At 44.2% G+C, this 17,110-nt stretch overlaps 1 protein-coding gene across 10 annotated transcripts in view; it reads left to right on the top strand.

Moving 5' to 3' along the window:
- The window catches only part of UNC13B (unc-13 homolog B), a 330,375-nt gene that overhangs the window by 278,202 nt on the left and 35,063 nt on the right, over positions 1–17,110 (top strand). For all 10 annotated transcript variants that reach the window (XM_073680363.1, XM_073680367.1, XM_073680366.1 and 7 more), the window contains 6 exons: positions 5,403–5,529; positions 5,609–5,705; positions 7,179–7,322; positions 8,777–8,854; positions 13,658–13,735; positions 15,891–15,979. In XM_073680363.1, coding sequence (XP_073536464.1) covers positions 5,403–5,529; positions 5,609–5,705; positions 7,179–7,322; positions 8,777–8,854; positions 13,658–13,735; positions 15,891–15,979 — 613 coding nt within the window. The remainder of the gene's footprint in view (positions 1–5,402; positions 5,530–5,608; positions 5,706–7,178; positions 7,323–8,776; positions 8,855–13,657; positions 13,736–15,890; positions 15,980–17,110) is intronic.

The raw sequence follows: 17,110 nt of genomic DNA, 5'->3' as shown, positions 1-17,110 counted from the left end.
TGCTATGACGCTAGGAACACTCCTGTAAGCCGCTGTCAATGACTGGTGTCTGTCTCTCCTTTATCACAAGCCCCCGCCGTCTTTCGAATACGCATGGTTCATTTTTTTGGTGGTAAGAACGTAGCGTGTGTAGATATGGAGAGATCTGCTATCTGCCCTTCCTCCCAGTAGATCCAGCTCAGATACAGCCATATACTCAGCGCTGTGCACTCAGGATGTGCGGACTCCTTGGGTGCTGCCACTGTCATCTGTTCCCATTTTTACATAGATGTGGTATACAACTTACTGCTCCCTCCATGGTATGAAACTACAACTCCCAGCATGCCCTCACACTTTACAGCTCTGCAAATGCTTTGTAGTCCACTGCTTAAAGAAGTTTCCCCATTTTATGTTAATAAAGCTTAATCCTGTTCAACACAGTTTCAAGAGCTCTGCTTGCCGGCAGTAATCAGTTGCATCCTGATGCAGGACAAGGTGAGGATAGTTTTCCAGTTCACCGACTGCAAGCAGAACTCTTGAAGTGAGAAAGGGATTGAAAAACGGAGGATAATAGAAACTTGGAGAACTTTCTATTATCTAATGGTCTCGATTTACTTACTGAAACCTGGAACAGGGTAACTGAGTCTGTAGATGTAAGTGACCCATAAATCAAAGCAGTAGTAAAGGCATAGACTGCACTTTTTCATTAAAGGGGCACTCCCACAGTACTACATAATAGGAGACAACTTAAAGAAGCACTCCCAAGAAATGTTTTTATTCCCTAAACTGGTCTAAATGTGTATGGAATGTAGTGTAAGTGCATTAAAATACTTACCGATCGTTGTCTTTCCCGGTTTCCAGCGCAGCTCCTCTCCACTTCTCATTCACATGATCTGCAATTCTGACACACTGGGGTTCGTATGTTAGTCTATGGAGCATCAGAACAAGACTGTATTGTAAAAACGACTTTTGGCTCACATATAGAGCTCAGTGGGATCCAAAGGATCGGAGTTACGGTCATGTGATTGAGGAGCGGAGCGGCGCTGGAAACAGGGAAATACAACAATCGGTAAGTATTTTAATGCACTTACACTACGTTCCATCCACATTTAGACAGGGAATAAAAACATTTCTTGGGAATGCTTATTTAAGTTGTCTCCTATAATATAGCATTTTGGTAATGCCCCTTTTATGAAAAAGTGAAGCCTATGACTAAGGAAGTCGCGATTGGCAAGTATTTTTTTTTTTGCACTTACATTACATTACATACACATTTAGACCGATTTAGGAAATAAAGCATTTAATGCTACTGCTTCTTTAATGATTTCTGTAGGATCCCCCAGTGATTCACAGAACAAGGCTCTGCAGCTGCATCTTGAATGGAGTAAAGTTGCAAGTGCTCAAACTCTGCTTCATTCATTGTCTATGGGACTGCCAGAGAATTTAGAACACAACGTTCAGGTGTGGCAGTCTCATAGACAATGAATGGAGCGAAGAACGAGCATTTGCTACAGAGTCTTGTACTTGGATGCCAGAGATCGCTGAAGGTCCCAGTGGTCGGACCCCCAGTGGTCGACCGCCAGTGATCAGCAAGTTATCCCCTGTTCTGTAGAATACACCTTTTAATGAAAGACGTGAGCTTGATCATTGGTCCCGTATCCTATTATCCTGGCCAGCTGTCTTCTTCACCTCTTACACGATGGCTGCGTCCTGTGCACAGCACTGAGTATCTGCTCTCGTTAGTTCCTCACCATATTAACATCTGCAGGGTATATTATATTCTAATACTTATGTGTAGTGAATAATTATTCCCCCCCAATCCCCGCACTGGATGTAGCCAAGCAAGAGCAACCTGTATTCCACCTGATCTTAGACACTCAGCCTTATATTATTACATGCTTTTAGCTCCAGTCCTTCTACTTCTTTTTCTTCTTGTGTTTTATATAATGTGAAAATTATTTGTAGCAGAGGAGGTGCAGGGATCAGAGTGCGGGCAGTCATGTAGCAAGCTGTACCGCTGTGTGAGCAGGGCTAGATCTGTGCAGCATATTAACCTCTGCGATCATAAGATTTTTTGGTTTTCCACTAAATGACAAAAAAGACATAAATAATCAGGAGTTAGAACAAACTAGATTAGATAATCAGTACATCTGTGCACCGGAATCATAAACCCTGGCGTGACTCTTAAAGGGCCAGGTGGGCAATAGCCGGTCTCTATACACAAAGGCTTACACACCTATATACTGCACAGCACACAGATCATACAGCCGTATATTTGTACACAGGACCCCTACGTGTGATTTGTTCTATATGCTGCACTGCATCTTCATGACAATCATATATATATATACAGTACAGACCAAAAGTTTGGACACACCTTCTCATTTAAAGATTTTTCTGTATTTTCATGACTTTGAAAATTGTACATTTACACTAAAGGCATCAAAACTACGAATTAACACATGTGGAATTATATACTTAACAAAAAAGTGTGAAACAACTGAAAATATGTCTTATATTTTAGGTTCTTCAAAGTAGCCACCTTTTGCTTTGATGACTGCTTTGCACACTCTTGGCATTCTCTTGATGAGTTTCAAGAGGTAGTCACCGGAAATGGTTTTCACTTCACAGGTGTGCCCTGTCAGGTTTAATAAGTGGAATTTCTTGCCTTATAAATGGGGTTGGGACCATCAGTTGTGTTGTGCTGAAGTCTGGTGGATACACAGCTGATAGTCCTACTGAATAGACTGTCAGAATTTGTATTACGGCAAGAAAAAAGCAGCTAAGTAAAGAAAAACGAGTGGCCATCATTACTTTAAGAAATGAAGGTCAGTCAGTCCGAAAAATTGGGCAAACTTTGAATGTGTCCCCAAGTGCAGTTGCAAAAACCATCAAGCGCTACAAAGAAACTGGCTCACATGAGGACCGCCCCAGGAAAGGAAGACCAAGAGTCACCTCTGCTTCTGAGGATAAGTTTATCCGAGTCACCAGCCTCAAAAATCGCAGGTTAACAGCAGCTCAGATTAGAGACCAGGTCAATGCCACACAGAGTTCTAGCAGCAGACGCATCTCTTCAACAACTGTTAAGAGGAGACTTTGTGCAGCAGGCCTTCATGGTAAAATTGCTGCTAGGAAACCACTGCTAAGGACAGGCAACAAGCAGAAGAGACTTGTTTGGGCTAAAGAACACAAGGAATGGACATTTAGACCAGTGGAAATCTGTGCTTTGGTCTGATGAGTCCAAATTTGAGATCTTTGGTTCCAACCACTGTGTCTTTGTGCGACGCAGAAAAGGTGAACGGATGGACTCTACGAGCCTGGTTCCCACCATGAAGCATGGAGGAGGAGGTGTGATGGTGTGGGGGTGCTTTGCTGGTGACACTGTTGGGAATTTATTCAAAATTGAAGGCATACTGAACCAGCATGGCTACCACAGCATCTTGCAGCGGCATGCTATTCCATCCGGTTTGCATTTAGTTGGACCATCATTTATTTTTCAACAGGACAATGACCCCAAACACACCTCCAGGCTGTGTAAGGGCTATTTGACCAAGAAGAAGAGTGATGGGGTGCTACGCCAGATGACCTGGCCTCCACAGTCACCAGACCTGAACCCAATCGAGATGGTTTGGGGTGAGCTGGACTGCAGAGTGAAGGCAAAAGAGCCAACAAGTGCTAAGCATCTCTGGGAACTCTTTCAAGATTGTTGGAAGACCATTTCCGGTGACTACCTCTTGAAGCTCATCAAGAGAATGCCAAGAGTGTGCAAAGCAGTCATCAAAGCAAAAGGTGGCTACTTTGAAGAACCTAGAATATAAGACCTATTTTCAGTTGTTTCACACTTTTTTGCTAAGTATATAATTCCACGTGTTAATTCATAGTTTTAATGCCTTCAGTGTGAATGTACAATTTTCAAAGTCATGAAAATACAGAAAAATCTTTAAATGAGGTGTGTCCAAACTTTTGGTCTGTACTGTGTGCGTGTGTGTATATATATATATATATATATATATATATATATATATATATATATAATGTCATCTTTTACATATTAAAAATTACAAAAGGGAAAATGGGTCTATGCAAAAGTTTGGGCACCCTGCATGCTTAGTACCTATTAGCACCCACTTTTGAAAGTACGACAGCTTGTAAACGCTTTTTGTAGCCAGATAAGAGTCTTTCAATTCTTGTCCATTCTTCCTTGGAAAATTCTTCCAGTTCTGTGAGATTCCTGGGTCGTCTTGCATGCACTGCTATTTTGAGCTCTAGCCACAGATTTTCAATGATGCTCAGATCAGGGGACACTGAGGGCCATTGAAAAACCTTCAGCTTGCACCCTTTGAGGTCCGTCTATTATGGATTTTGACATGTGTTTAGGATCATTATCCATTTGTAGAAGCAATTGACTTTTCTACTTCATCTTTTTTACAGATGGTGTAATGTTCGCCTCAAGAATTTGTTGAAATTTCATTAAATCCATTCTTCCTTCTATCCGTAAAATGTTCCCCGTGCCATTGGCTGCAACACAACCCCAAAGCATGATTGATCCACCCCCATGCTTAATGGCTAGCGAGATGTTCTTTTCCTTCTGTGCTCTTTTTTTCTGCACACATACCTCTCATCATTGTGGCCAAAGAGTTCGATTTTACCTCATCGGTGCACAGGACTTGTTTCCAAAATGCATCAGGCTTTTTATCTTCGTATAGCCTTCTCCTGTTTTATGGGCCTCCACCATTTTCATTTTTGGAGTGCTAGGCAGCTGCTTAGAGGAACCCATGGCTGCTGTTTTTAGCACAAGGTTAGAGGAGCTGGATTTTATAAAGCTGGGAAATTTGCATCACCTGACCTTTCCAAACGATGATAGTGAACAAGCCATAACCCTAACAGGCTAATTAAGGTCTGAAACCTTGATCAAAGTTATCTGAGCACACAAATCTCCAAGGGTGCCCAAACTTTTGCATCGGCCCATTTTCCTTTTTGTAATTTTTAAAGTGTAAAAAATGAAGAAATTTTTTTTTTGCCTAAAATACAAAGGAAATGTGTCATTTTGAACTTTAGGCATTTTAGAGATCATTTCATCTTCAACTTGCTTAACTGTTCTCAATAACCGTAATTTTGACCAGGGGTGCCCTAACTTTTACATGCCACTGTATATTCCTCATGGCAACCGGACCAGAAATATAGGAGGTCTGGATAGGCCTAAGTCCCATTGATTACAAGGGTCAGGAGTTTATTATTCCTCTTGTTAATATTGTGTTACTTTTTTCCTTGTTTTTGGTCTTTGACGTTCTTTTTTTATTAATGCCTTGACTTCTACACTGCGGTAATGAATAGCTTTTTCAGGTGGTATAATGTCGGGGGTGGTATGCCCACTAATACTGTGTTCCCCTACTGACTCTGTACCCGTCTCTACAACCGAGCAGAGCACGAGAAACACCGACTGTGTAAGAGCGCCGACTACATGAACCTGCACTTTAAGGTGAAGTGGCTGTACAACGAGTACGTGAAGGACCTGCCACCAATGAAAGATAAAGTGCCTGAGTACCCCGCGTACGTATCCCCCTACCCCATATATAATACACCCCCTGATACACCCGAGGTATAGACTAAGGGCCGTGTCTCTGTGCAGGTGGTTCGAGCAGTTTGTCATGCAATGGCTGGACGAGAATGAGGAGGTGTCCCTGGAGTTCCTGCACGGGGCGCTGGAGCGCGACAAGAAGGACGGGGTAAGACACCGACTGGTCACCATGTACAGTACATACATCACCGACACTGCCCAAAGCTGAGAACTGCATCGTTCATAACGGGACAGTACACCAACACTGCAGACGTCCATGTCTCCTGTACAGAAGGGAAAGAGATATCATAGAGGGGTCAGCTTCTTGTATATAGTGATATGGAGCATGCTGGTATAACCTGGGCATCTCCTGTATATAGTTATATATCTTTACCTGATATAACCTAGGCATCTTCTGTATATCGTTTTATATATGTACAGCTGGTATAACCTGGGCATCTTCTGTATATAAGTATAAATGTACAGCTGGTATAACCTGGGCATCTCCTTTTATATAGGTATATATGTACAGCTGGTATAACCTGGGCATCTTCTGTGTATAATTATATAACTATCTACAGGAGATGCCCAGGTTATACTAGATGTACATATATAGTTAAATACAGGAGATGCCCTGGTTATACCAACACAATCCCCGCCATTTAATGCTGTGCAAGATGATGCGCAGCAGCTGTGTACAAGGAGATGTAGCTGCACAGATCTCAATCTCTGCAGGGTTCATTTACCCAATAGCAGATTTCAGCTCCAAATATACTAGAATATACCCAGGTTATACCAGCATGCTCCATATCATTATATACCAGAAGATGTATAACTTGTACCAGCTGTACATATATAACTATCTACAGGAGATACCAAGGTTATACCAGCTGCACATGTATATGTACAGCTGGTATCAATTATACATATTCTTGTATATAGTGATATCGAGCATGCTGGTATAACCTAGGCATCTTCTGTATATAATTATATATGTACAGCTGGTATAACCTAGGCATCTTCTGTATATAATTATATATGTACAGCTGGTGTAACCTGGCTATCCTCTGTATATAGTTATGTATGTACAGCTGAGAGAGCTGAAATCCGCTATTGGGTAAATGAACCCTGCAGAGATTGAGATCTGTGCAGCTACATCTCCTTGTACCCAGCTGCCGGACATCATCTTGCACAGCGTTAAGTGACGGGGATCGTGTTGGTATAACCTCTTGTACATTACTTGATGCAGCAGAATATAAATTGCCCATTAAATTCATCCACTGATTGAATGCAAATTGCTAATAAAAATCCGGTAATGATCACAGCATATTAAGCAGCAGATAGTTGGCGGCAGCTCATGTGAGCAGCGCTCAGCAGGGACTCAATTAATGGATTATGGAAAAAAAATGAATTACTAAATTGTTCTTTAACCCCAAGAATGTTACTTCTGGTTAACCCGCTGGGCCCATCCTGCGCCCGCTGAAAATGGCGACGGTCAAGCGACAGTCTTGCGTTCTTAGAGCGGTTTTCAGGTTATTCCAGGGTCACTGCTGCACCTTGACCGCTAAATCCTCAATTGGGCTGGGGTATATGTATGTTTTACAGGCTACATTAACACTTTACCCTCCCGTTCTCTCTGCAGTTCCAGCAGACGTCGGAGCATGCCCTCTTCTCGTGTTCTGTGGTTGACGTATTCACCCAACTAAACCAAAGCTTTGAGATCATCAAAAAGCTCGAGTGTCCCGACCCCGTCATTGTGGCCCATTACATGCGGAGGTTCGCCAAGGTGAGAGTTTGCTAAAGTTTTGCTGAACGGCGGTGGTCCCTGGGGCTTAGACCCTACCGGTCAAATATTGATATCCTATCCTCCGCATTGGTCACCGAGGCGTTAGTCCTGCCAACGCCATTCATCTTTGTACAATTAAAAAGTTCTGCAACTTTTTGAAAAGCGCCTACTGTTTACAGTAAATGGCGCCATTGCCAGACAGCAAGCAGAGATCCTGAAAAGAGTGAGGAAATGAAACGCAATGAATGTTAGAAGCTTGGAGGACTGGTCATTATATTAACTTCTTCCACATTTAAGAGGCACCATTCTGGTGAAGAACCCATAAAAGGGTCCATTTTAAACTAAAAAATCAAAAGAAAAGATATTTTTAAACATATTGAAAAAGCAAAAATATATGAAAGTTAGAATTGCCCCCGTTTTTCCAAATAAAAAAGTAAGAAAAAAAAAAACAATATTCGGTATTTCCGTTTCTGTAAAAGCTATGAAAATATTAAATTATTTAACCCCTATGTTACGCCATAAAGAAAAATAAAATCGGCATGCAAAAAAAAACAAGCTCTTACAGCTCCATCGACTGAAAAATAAAAAAGTTATGGGTCTCAAAAAATTTCCGACATAAACTGAATTTATTTTTTGCAAAATTCAGAATTTGTTTAAAGGGAATCTTTCAGCAGGTTTTTTGCTATGTATTCGGAGAGCAGCATAATGTAAGTACTGACACCCCGATTCCAGCCATGGGTCGCTTACTGAACTGCTTGGTGCAGTTTTAATAGAATCCCTGTTTTCTCTGCTGCAGATCTAGCAGTGCTCTGAATACTGAGCTGTTTAACCCCGCCCACACCACTGATTGGGCAACTTCCTGTGTACACTGTGCAAGCTGCCAATCACTGGTGGGGGCGGGGTTACACAAATTAGCTGAACTGCCTGCCATGCGATGCCTAGTCCTGCAGTAATAATCTCCTGCTGATAAAACACTGATTTTATTGAAACTACAGCAGGCAAACAAAAATTGTCTTCGTTCTTTATTCCTACCTCATTCTGGCCAGATTAATATTTATTCTGGTTAAGTCATCTAGGAGGTTGGATTTACACATAGTGTCATTTTTCCACCAAGAGTTTTGCTGTAAGCGTCTGTAAGTCTTTGCTGTAAGATATTGATGAGATGGTATCCTTGATGAAAACCTGCTTCATATGACATGCTGTGGATATTTTTTAGTTATTTTTTAGGGGGTTTTTTTCTGCTATATGTGGAAGCCATTTTTAAAGGCCTATCCGTATTTATTTTTTTAATATTTTCCCCGGATTTATAGTGCAGATTTGTCACCGCCAATCTGAAGCATGAAAATTCAGCCCAATAGTAGAGATTTAATGTTATCAATGGAGAGGAAGTAAAAATGTCCGATGTGTAAAGCAGTAGTGACACTAATGTGCAGTACTTTTTCTCTCATCTTTAGACCATCAGTAAGGTGCTGCTCCAGTACGCCGACATCCTGTCCAAGTCCTTCCAGTCCTACTGCTTCAAGGAAAAGCTGGTGAGTAATGGCGCCCTCTAAAGGTAGACTGTGACTAGACTGGTTGTATAGATAAGCTTTGTTCCCAAATCTGAGGTTTGGGGGAAAAATATTAATTTAATATATTAATCTGACCTGTTTTACCCCTAGCTCCTGCGTCTCACCGTTCCTGAGATATGGCCCTGTCTTTTCTGTGTATATAAATTTTGTCCCTTTATCCAAGTGAGTGTGGTTCTCAACAAGCCCACCCACAAAGAGATGAATAACCAAACCCTCTTGGCTAATACTAGACTTATATGTAGAGAATAGAAATATCTCAGGAATAGAGAGGAGCAGGAACAAAAGAACAACAACAGCGGATCCGGGTAAATTTATAACAAGTGACAGGTCCTCTTTAAAGGGTCGTATCTTGGTATACATCAGTGACGATGTAGTATTTCATGCACCGTCCACCCATTTACACATATTTTTACACATTAACAAATTCTATTTTCTGTACTGATCTTAAGCTATTAACTCCTACAAACATTGCACACCGTACAATACTAAATGGAAAATAAATACTTTATTATCATAATACACATAAAAACATACATTAAAAAAACAGAATAATATGGCTGGCACTTCCACAGAGAAACGTGAGCTGCAAACTACATGGATAAATAGTAAAGAGAAGGCTTAGGGGAGACCTCATAAACATGTATAAATACATCAGGGGGCAGTACAGAGATCTCTCCCATGACCTGTTTATACCAAGGATGGTGACAAAGACGAGGGGGCACACTATGCGTCTGGAGGAAAGGAGGTTCCTGCACCAGCATAGAAGGGGCTTCTTTACGGTCAGAGCCGTGAGACTCTGGAACTGTCTGGGAGAGGAAGTGGTGATGTCCAACTCACTTAATGAGTTCAAGAGAGGCCTGGACGCCTTTCTTGAGAACAATAAAATTACATCTTATGCTTAGTGATAGATTAAATCCCTGGATTAATTAACTGACTGCCAGAATGGAGTCGGGAAGTGAATTTTTCCTCAATGATGTAAATTGGCCTATACCGCATGGGTTTTTTGTTGCCTTCCCCTGGATCAACGCTGCGGAATAGCTGCAGTGCACAAGAAATAGGCTGAACTGGATGGACGCTTGTCTTTTTTCGGCCTTATAAACTATGTATGTAACTAATGAACAGTAAATAAATGGTTAATCTACACTGACAGGGACATTATACATTATTATAGAAGTATAAGACAAAAAGCTGGCCAATATAAAGCTAAAGTATGAAACCTGGTATCAGGACAAGTAGTCCAGTACCGGGTTCAAATTGCCTACTCATATCAAATGGGGGAAACACGGAGAGCACAAGAGTAGTTAGCAAAGAGGCAAAATCTTTATTAATGATACATGATCACAACAGTAAAAAGTAAATAAAGAAATGACATAGCAAGGGGATCAGGAAAACACAGTGCCGAAAGCTAGACCGCCCCTGGCAAAACACTAGCTAAGCAATCCAAATTACAAAAATGCAAGTAAATCAACAGGCATAAGGAACACTCCATGGGTATATAACCACAGATAAGAACAGTAGATAAAAATGCAAGTAAATCTACAGGCATAAGGAACACCCCATGGGTATATAGCCACAGATAAGAACAGTAATAAATATCACAATTAACCCCTTTAAAAAGTCAATGAGGCAAATATACACACTCAGGGTAAGTATAACAATCACTGAGTAGTGACAATTTATGTAAACATCCAAGATAGGAGTGAGTTAAGTAACTACCCTATGCCATGTAGTGCTAGATAAAGAAATGTATAGAAAGAGTACCCGGACCTAAATGAAAACACTCACCCAGTGAGAAAATGTCCGGGATACAGGACGCTCGTTCAAGTTGCCCCGTGTCAGAGTGTCCAAAAGACAGGAAGCTCGCAAGGTGCCAGGGGAGTCAAAGACCATGCTGCATGTGAGGACGCGCCCCGACGCGCGTTTCGCTTTCTTTTTCAAGAGGCGCTGTATGTCTGCCTGATAGGACCTGATTATATACGCCCACAACTAGTCATGTGATGCTTAAAACAGAAACTCATTGGAGTATAGCGGCGCGTGTACCCGAAGCCGCACCCCCCGCTACCAACGTCACAGCTGTCAAGTCTCGAGCGCACACCAGGGGGCGTGCCTAGGAAACGCCCCCGGGGGCGCGCCAGGGACAGGAGACAGCCGGACGCGGGCACGGGCCGGCAAAGAGCCGGAAACTATATGCACCATCAATGTGTGAAAGGAAGCAAAGCTCAGTGAGACAGACCAAGAGTAGTGGGCTGAAAACTGAATAATAAGATACACAGTAAGTAAGACAAAAATGCTCTTAGGCATAAACATATACATGAAATAGCTTAGTGGAACATGATTATAAAAAAGAGATCCATTCAATAACTCTAGATGGTTATAATAAATACCCAAAGGGGTGAGTATAAACAAGTCAGAAAATATATGTATAAATATAAGGACTAATCAATAGAGCCATTTCCGACGGGGAGAAAGATGAAAAAATGGAGGAACTCTTGAAAGATGCTCCATCATGTCCGCTATAGGATGCCTTGAAACAAGGAGTGAAAAAGGTCCATATGGCACACATAACCAATGTATTAGTAGCCACGAGTCTAGAAACATAAAAAAAAACACAATTAGAAACAGGATAAAAACAGGCTAAAAACAAGAGCACGGACTTTAGATCAGAAAGGATAATGAACACTGAGGGAGAGCAAAAGCCAGATACAGGGAACCCAATCATAAGTATGAAGAAAAGCTCAAATTTTCATTAAGGCCGCGCGGTGCCAGGGTGTCAAGGGCACTAATCCACCTGGCCTCTTTTTGTGCAAGGCAGAGTTTGTAGTCACCCCCCCGAGAGCCCAGATGTACCACGTCGATTCCACGCACCAGGAGGCTGCGTGGGTCACAGTCGTGTACTTGTTTAAAATGTCGCGGTAAGGTTCTGAGCTCCCGGGGGTCCGACACAGATTTGGCTGCGCCAATGTCCCGCACATGCTCCCGCACCCGTACCCTCAATTCCCTTGTGGTGAGACCAACGTAGATTTTCTTACAGCTGCACGTGGCGTAATAGACCACGTGCGTAGTACCACAGGAAATATATCTGAGGATTCGGTAAGTGCGGGAGCCATCCGAGCTCGTAAAGGACGAACTACGAAGGACATTGGCGCAGGCTCTGCAATGGCCACATGGATAGGACCCAACCCTGGGACCGCGCGACCCAAACGGATTAGATGCTGGTGGGACATAATGACTTGAAGTAACCAGATCGCCCAGATTTTTAGCGCGTCTGGCAGTCATTAATGGAAATGGTCCCACCACGTCCCTCAAGGAGGGCTCCGCCCCAAGAACATTCCAATGTCGTGAGAGGACCCGCCTCATAGAGAGCCACTCATGATTATAAGTGGAAATGAAGCGGGTCCTCTCAGGAGGCCCGGAAAGAGAAGGTCTAGGAGAGGGATATAATAGAGAACTGCGGGGGGTGCTGCGAGCTCTACCATAGCCACGGCCGATGCAGCGATTACTGTAGCCTCTCTGTTTGAAGCGTTGAGTTAGTACTGCCGCCTGCATTTCGAAGCTAGACTCCGTCGAGCAAATACGCTTAATCCTTAGGAACTGTCCGACCGGGACGGCCCTAATGGTAGAAAGGGTATGACCAGAGGCAGCATGCACCAAGGAGTTCACCGCTGTGGGCTTCCTGTAGACGTCAGTCTGAATGAGGGAGTGTGAGTCCACCATCAGAGTGACATCCAGGAAGTCCAAGCGTGTAAGGCTATGAGTGTACATTTTTATCTACTGTTCTTATCTGTGGTTATATACCCATGGAGCGTTCCTTATGCCTGTTGATTTACTTGCATTTTTGTAATTTGGATTGCTTAGCTAGTGTTTTGCCAGGGGCGGTCTAGCTTTCGGCACTGTGTTTTCCTGATCCCCTTGCTATGTCATTTCTTTATTTACTTTTTACTGTTGTGATCATGTATCATTAATAAAGATTTTGCCTCTTTGCTAACTACTCTTGTGCTCTCCGTGTTTCCCCCATTATTATAGAAGTGCAGAGTGATTTATAACCCAGCTATGAGCGGAAGTGTAAAAGCACCCAGCATACACACTGACGTACGTTTCGCCTAAAGCTTCATCACTGGGGTTGAGAAAGCTATAGGAGAAGCATTCAGTACCTCGGGGTTGTGCTGCTGTTTTTGGTTAGTGTTTACCCTTGTGCGTTGCTTTTTATGCTTTGTGATTATATGGCGTGTACTTTAGACTCGTTGCTTGGTTTTACTTTGCACTGTCCTTCTGTAGAGTTGATCTTTTTTTTTTTTTTCTGTATCACTACTTATCCATGTAGATTGTCTTTGTTCCCCCGAGGATGTGCCCTTCATATTACCCTGTTTTTTGTTTTTTTTGTATGTGTTATAATAAAGCATTTATCTTACATTTAATATCGTACGGTGTGTAATATTTGCAGGAGTTTATCACTGTAACATGTATATTGCACACAGTGCTACGTAATACATTGAGGCTCCAATTCATATAGGTTGCTGATCTTACATTATGGTAGGTGGTACACTCTAATCGCATCCAGAGCTGCATTCACAATTCTGCTGAATGTGATCTACAAATCCATGATGCCACATACATCCTAATGCCCAACATGGGAAAGAGGGGGAAGTCTGTAGGATGAGTAGCCCCTATGTATTCTAATACCTGATCCCCCATCTAGTGGCCTTCCAATCCCTTTCCGGGGCCCTGCAGTGCATTCTGTATAACCTTGCTCGTTGTCTTTTCCAGCCTTGCATCCTCATGAATAACGTTCAGCAGCTCCGAGTGCAACTAGAGAAGATGTTTGAAGCCATGGGAGGAAAAGAGGTGACTACTAATGATCTTATTCATCCTGTGCGCCCGGCCCGGACCTTGGGCCTAAATGCATCTTATCTGAATGTGAGGAGCCGCTAGGTGTCCGCCGGTCTCTGTGTGATCGCTTTTTAGCTGCGGCGTTCTCAGACTTCTTTACTGAGGAGTCTGAGCAATCAGTGCTATCCGGAGCATCAATTAATGTCTTATTAATCCCCCGCCACTTCTGCTCTCCTGGGGTCCCGTGATGCAGCATTGATTTCCCGCACAGTTTATTAACCTCCCATGTACTTTACAGAGCGAGGAGCTTGTGGTGAATTAGTGTGAACAGAGGATCTCCCATGTTGCGTGTAATTAAGAATTACAGACATTTTACTTCTCGCCCCCCTCATAACTGAGCGTCCGTACATAAACCCTCTACCTATATCTGGTGAAAACAGATGGAAATCTGTAGCTATTTGAGGGTTTGGGTGGTCGGGGGATCATGGAACAGTTAAGGGGGTCTGAGGTCCGCTTCCGTCATCCATCAGGCACTTGGGCAGGATTAGCCGACTTCATTCTGTTTGTTCTGTGGACCGCACAGTGGATTGTGCTGAAACAGGACAGAAAAGTCGCACATCAGAAACATGGCACAAGTGGAGACAGGGGGCCGCATTGTGACTGCTGCACTGTGCAGGAGAGGTGCATGATGGGAGTGGTTCTGTGCAGAAGAGGTGCATGATGGGAGTGGTTCTGTGCAGGAGAGGTACATGATGGGAGTGGTTCTGTGCAGGAGAGGTGCATGATGGGAGTGGTTCTGTGCAGGAGAGGTACATGATGGGAGTGGTTCTGTGCAGGAGAGGTGCATGATGGGAGTGGTTCTGTGCAGGAGAGGTACATGATGGGAGTGGTTCTGTGCAGGAGAGGTGCATGATGGGAGTGGTTCTGTGCAGGAGAGGTACATGATGGGAGTGGTTCTGTGCAGGAGAGGTGCATGATGGGAGTGGTTCTGTGCAGGAGAGGCGCATGATGGGAGTGGTTCTGTGCAGGAGAGGTACATGATGGGAGTGGTTCTGTGCAGGAGAGGTACATGATGGGAGTGGTTCTGTGCAGGAGAGGTGCATGATGGGAGTGGTTCTGTGCAGGAGAGGTGCATGATGGGAGTGGTTCTGTGCAGGAGAAGTGCATGATGGGATTGGTTCTGTGCAGGAGAGGTGCATGATGGGAGTGGTTCTGTGCAGGAGAGGTGCATGATGGGAGTGGTTCTGTGCAGGAGAGGTGTATGATGGGAGTGGTTCTGTACAGGAGAGGTGCATGATGGGAGTGGTTCTGTGCAGGAGAGGTGCATGATGGGAGTGGTTCTGTGCAGGAGAGGTGCATGATGGGAGTGGTTCTGTGCAGGAGAGGTGCATGATGGGAGTGGTTCTGTGCAGGAGAGGTGCATGATTGGAGTGGTTCTGTGCAAGAGTGGTGCATTGTGGGAGCGGTTCGGCGCAGGAGTGGTGCATTGTGGGAGCGGTTCGGCGCAGGAGTGGTGCATTATGGGAGCGGCTCGGCGCAGGAGTGGTGCATTATGGGAGCGGCGCGGCGCAGGAGTGGTGCATTATGGGAGCGGCGCGGCGCAGGAGTGGTGCATTATGGGAGCGGCTCGGCGCAGGAGTGGTGCATTATGGGAGCGGCTCGGCGCAGGAGTGGTGGATGAGGATTATGGAAATGGGTCTGTACTGGACAGGTGTATGCTGGGAGTTGTTTAGAGTAGGCGCTGCAGATGATGGGGGCAGTAGCGGTGTGTTGGGGGGACGCTGTATAACGAGCTCCTTCTGATTAGTAGACAGGTTTTACCTGTTTTGGCACAGCGCCCCTCTGTGGCTAAGCCTGGCCATAACTGGTGTTACCTGAGGGCTCTTTCCGGCTGCCCAGCGGGTTGTCTCCTATTCTTCCCAGTAATGGCCAGCGCTTGCTGACTGTGCTGCCTCTGCTCCTTTGATGCGAGCCGTCGTGATGTCTCCAGCAGGGAATATCCTCTAACTAGCTTGTTAAAGCCAACACAAAAGCCGGTCAGCGTTTGCGGCTGAGACCCCGGGTCACGCTCTAGATGTGTAGCCGGAGCATTGCGGGGGCTTCTTGTGGGGACTCACAGGCACGGTGTGGCAGGATGACAGAATTGTACATTTGTTTTCTCTACCCTTAGCTGGACCCTGAGGCCAGTGACACGCTGAAGGAGCTGCAAGTGAAGCTCAACAACGTCCTGGACGAGCTGAGCACAGTGTTTGGGAACAGGTCAGTGCTTCCTCTCCACCATCTGTATGAGCTCTGCTTGCTGTCAGTGATTGGGAACATTTCAGGTTAAAAAATATATATATATATACAGTACAGGCCAAAAGTTTGGGGACACCTTCTCATTTAAAGATTTTTCTCTATTTTCATGACTTTGAAAATTGTACATTCACACTGAAGGCATCAAAACTATGAATTAACACATGTGGAATTATATACTTAACAAAAAAGTGTGAAACAACTGAAAATATGTCTTATATTCTAGGTTCTTCACAGTAGCCACCTTTTGCTTTGATGACTGCTTTGCACACTCTTGACATTCTCTTGATGAGCTTCAAGAGGTAGTCACCGGAAATGGTCTTCCAACAATCTTGAAGGAGTTCCCAGAGATGCTTAGCACTTGTTGGCCCTTTTGCCTTCACTCTGCGGTCCAGCTCACCCCAAACCATCTCGATTGGGTTCAGGTCTGGTGACTGTGGAGGCCAGGTCATCTGGCGTAGCACCCCATAACTCTCCTTCTTGGTCAAATAGCCCTTACACAGCCTGGAGGTGTTTGGGGTCATTGTCCTGTTGAAAAATAAATGATGGTCCAACTAAACGCAAACCGGATGGAATAGCATGCCGCTGCAAGATGCTGTGGTAGCCATGCTGGTTCAGTATGCCTTCAATTTTGACCAGCAAAACACCCCCACACCATCACACCTCCTCCTCCTTGCTTCCTGGTGGGAACCTGGCATGTAGAGTCCATCCGTTCACCTTTTCTGCGTCGCACAAAGACACGGTGGTTGGAACCAAAGATCTCAAATTTGAACTCATCAGACCAAAGCACAGATTTCCGCTGGTCTAATGTCCATTCCTTGTGTTCTTTAGCCCAAACAAGTCTCTTCTGCTTGTTGCCTGTCCTTAGCAGTGGTTTCCTAGCTGCTATTTTACCATGAAGGCCTGCTGCACAAAGTCTCCTCTTAACAGTTGTTGAAGAGATGTGTCTGCTGCTAGAACTCTGTGTGGCATTGACCTGGTCTCTAATCTGAGCTGCTGTTAACCTGCGATTTCTGAGGCTGGTGACTCTGATAAACTTATCCTCAGAAGCAGAGGTGACTCTTGGTCTTCCTTTCCTGGGGCGGTCCTCATGTG

Source organism: Phyllobates terribilis, unplaced genomic scaffold (assembly GCF_046119375.1).
Source record: "Phyllobates terribilis strain yellow unplaced genomic scaffold, ASM4611937v1 Scaffold_1__5_contigs__length_1240528914, whole genome shotgun sequence".
NCBI classification, from domain to species: Eukaryota; Metazoa; Chordata; class Amphibia; order Anura; family Dendrobatidae; genus Phyllobates; species Phyllobates terribilis.
Note: the sequence above shows the minus strand (reverse complement) of the source record. Positions and strands in the feature narration are given on the sequence as shown.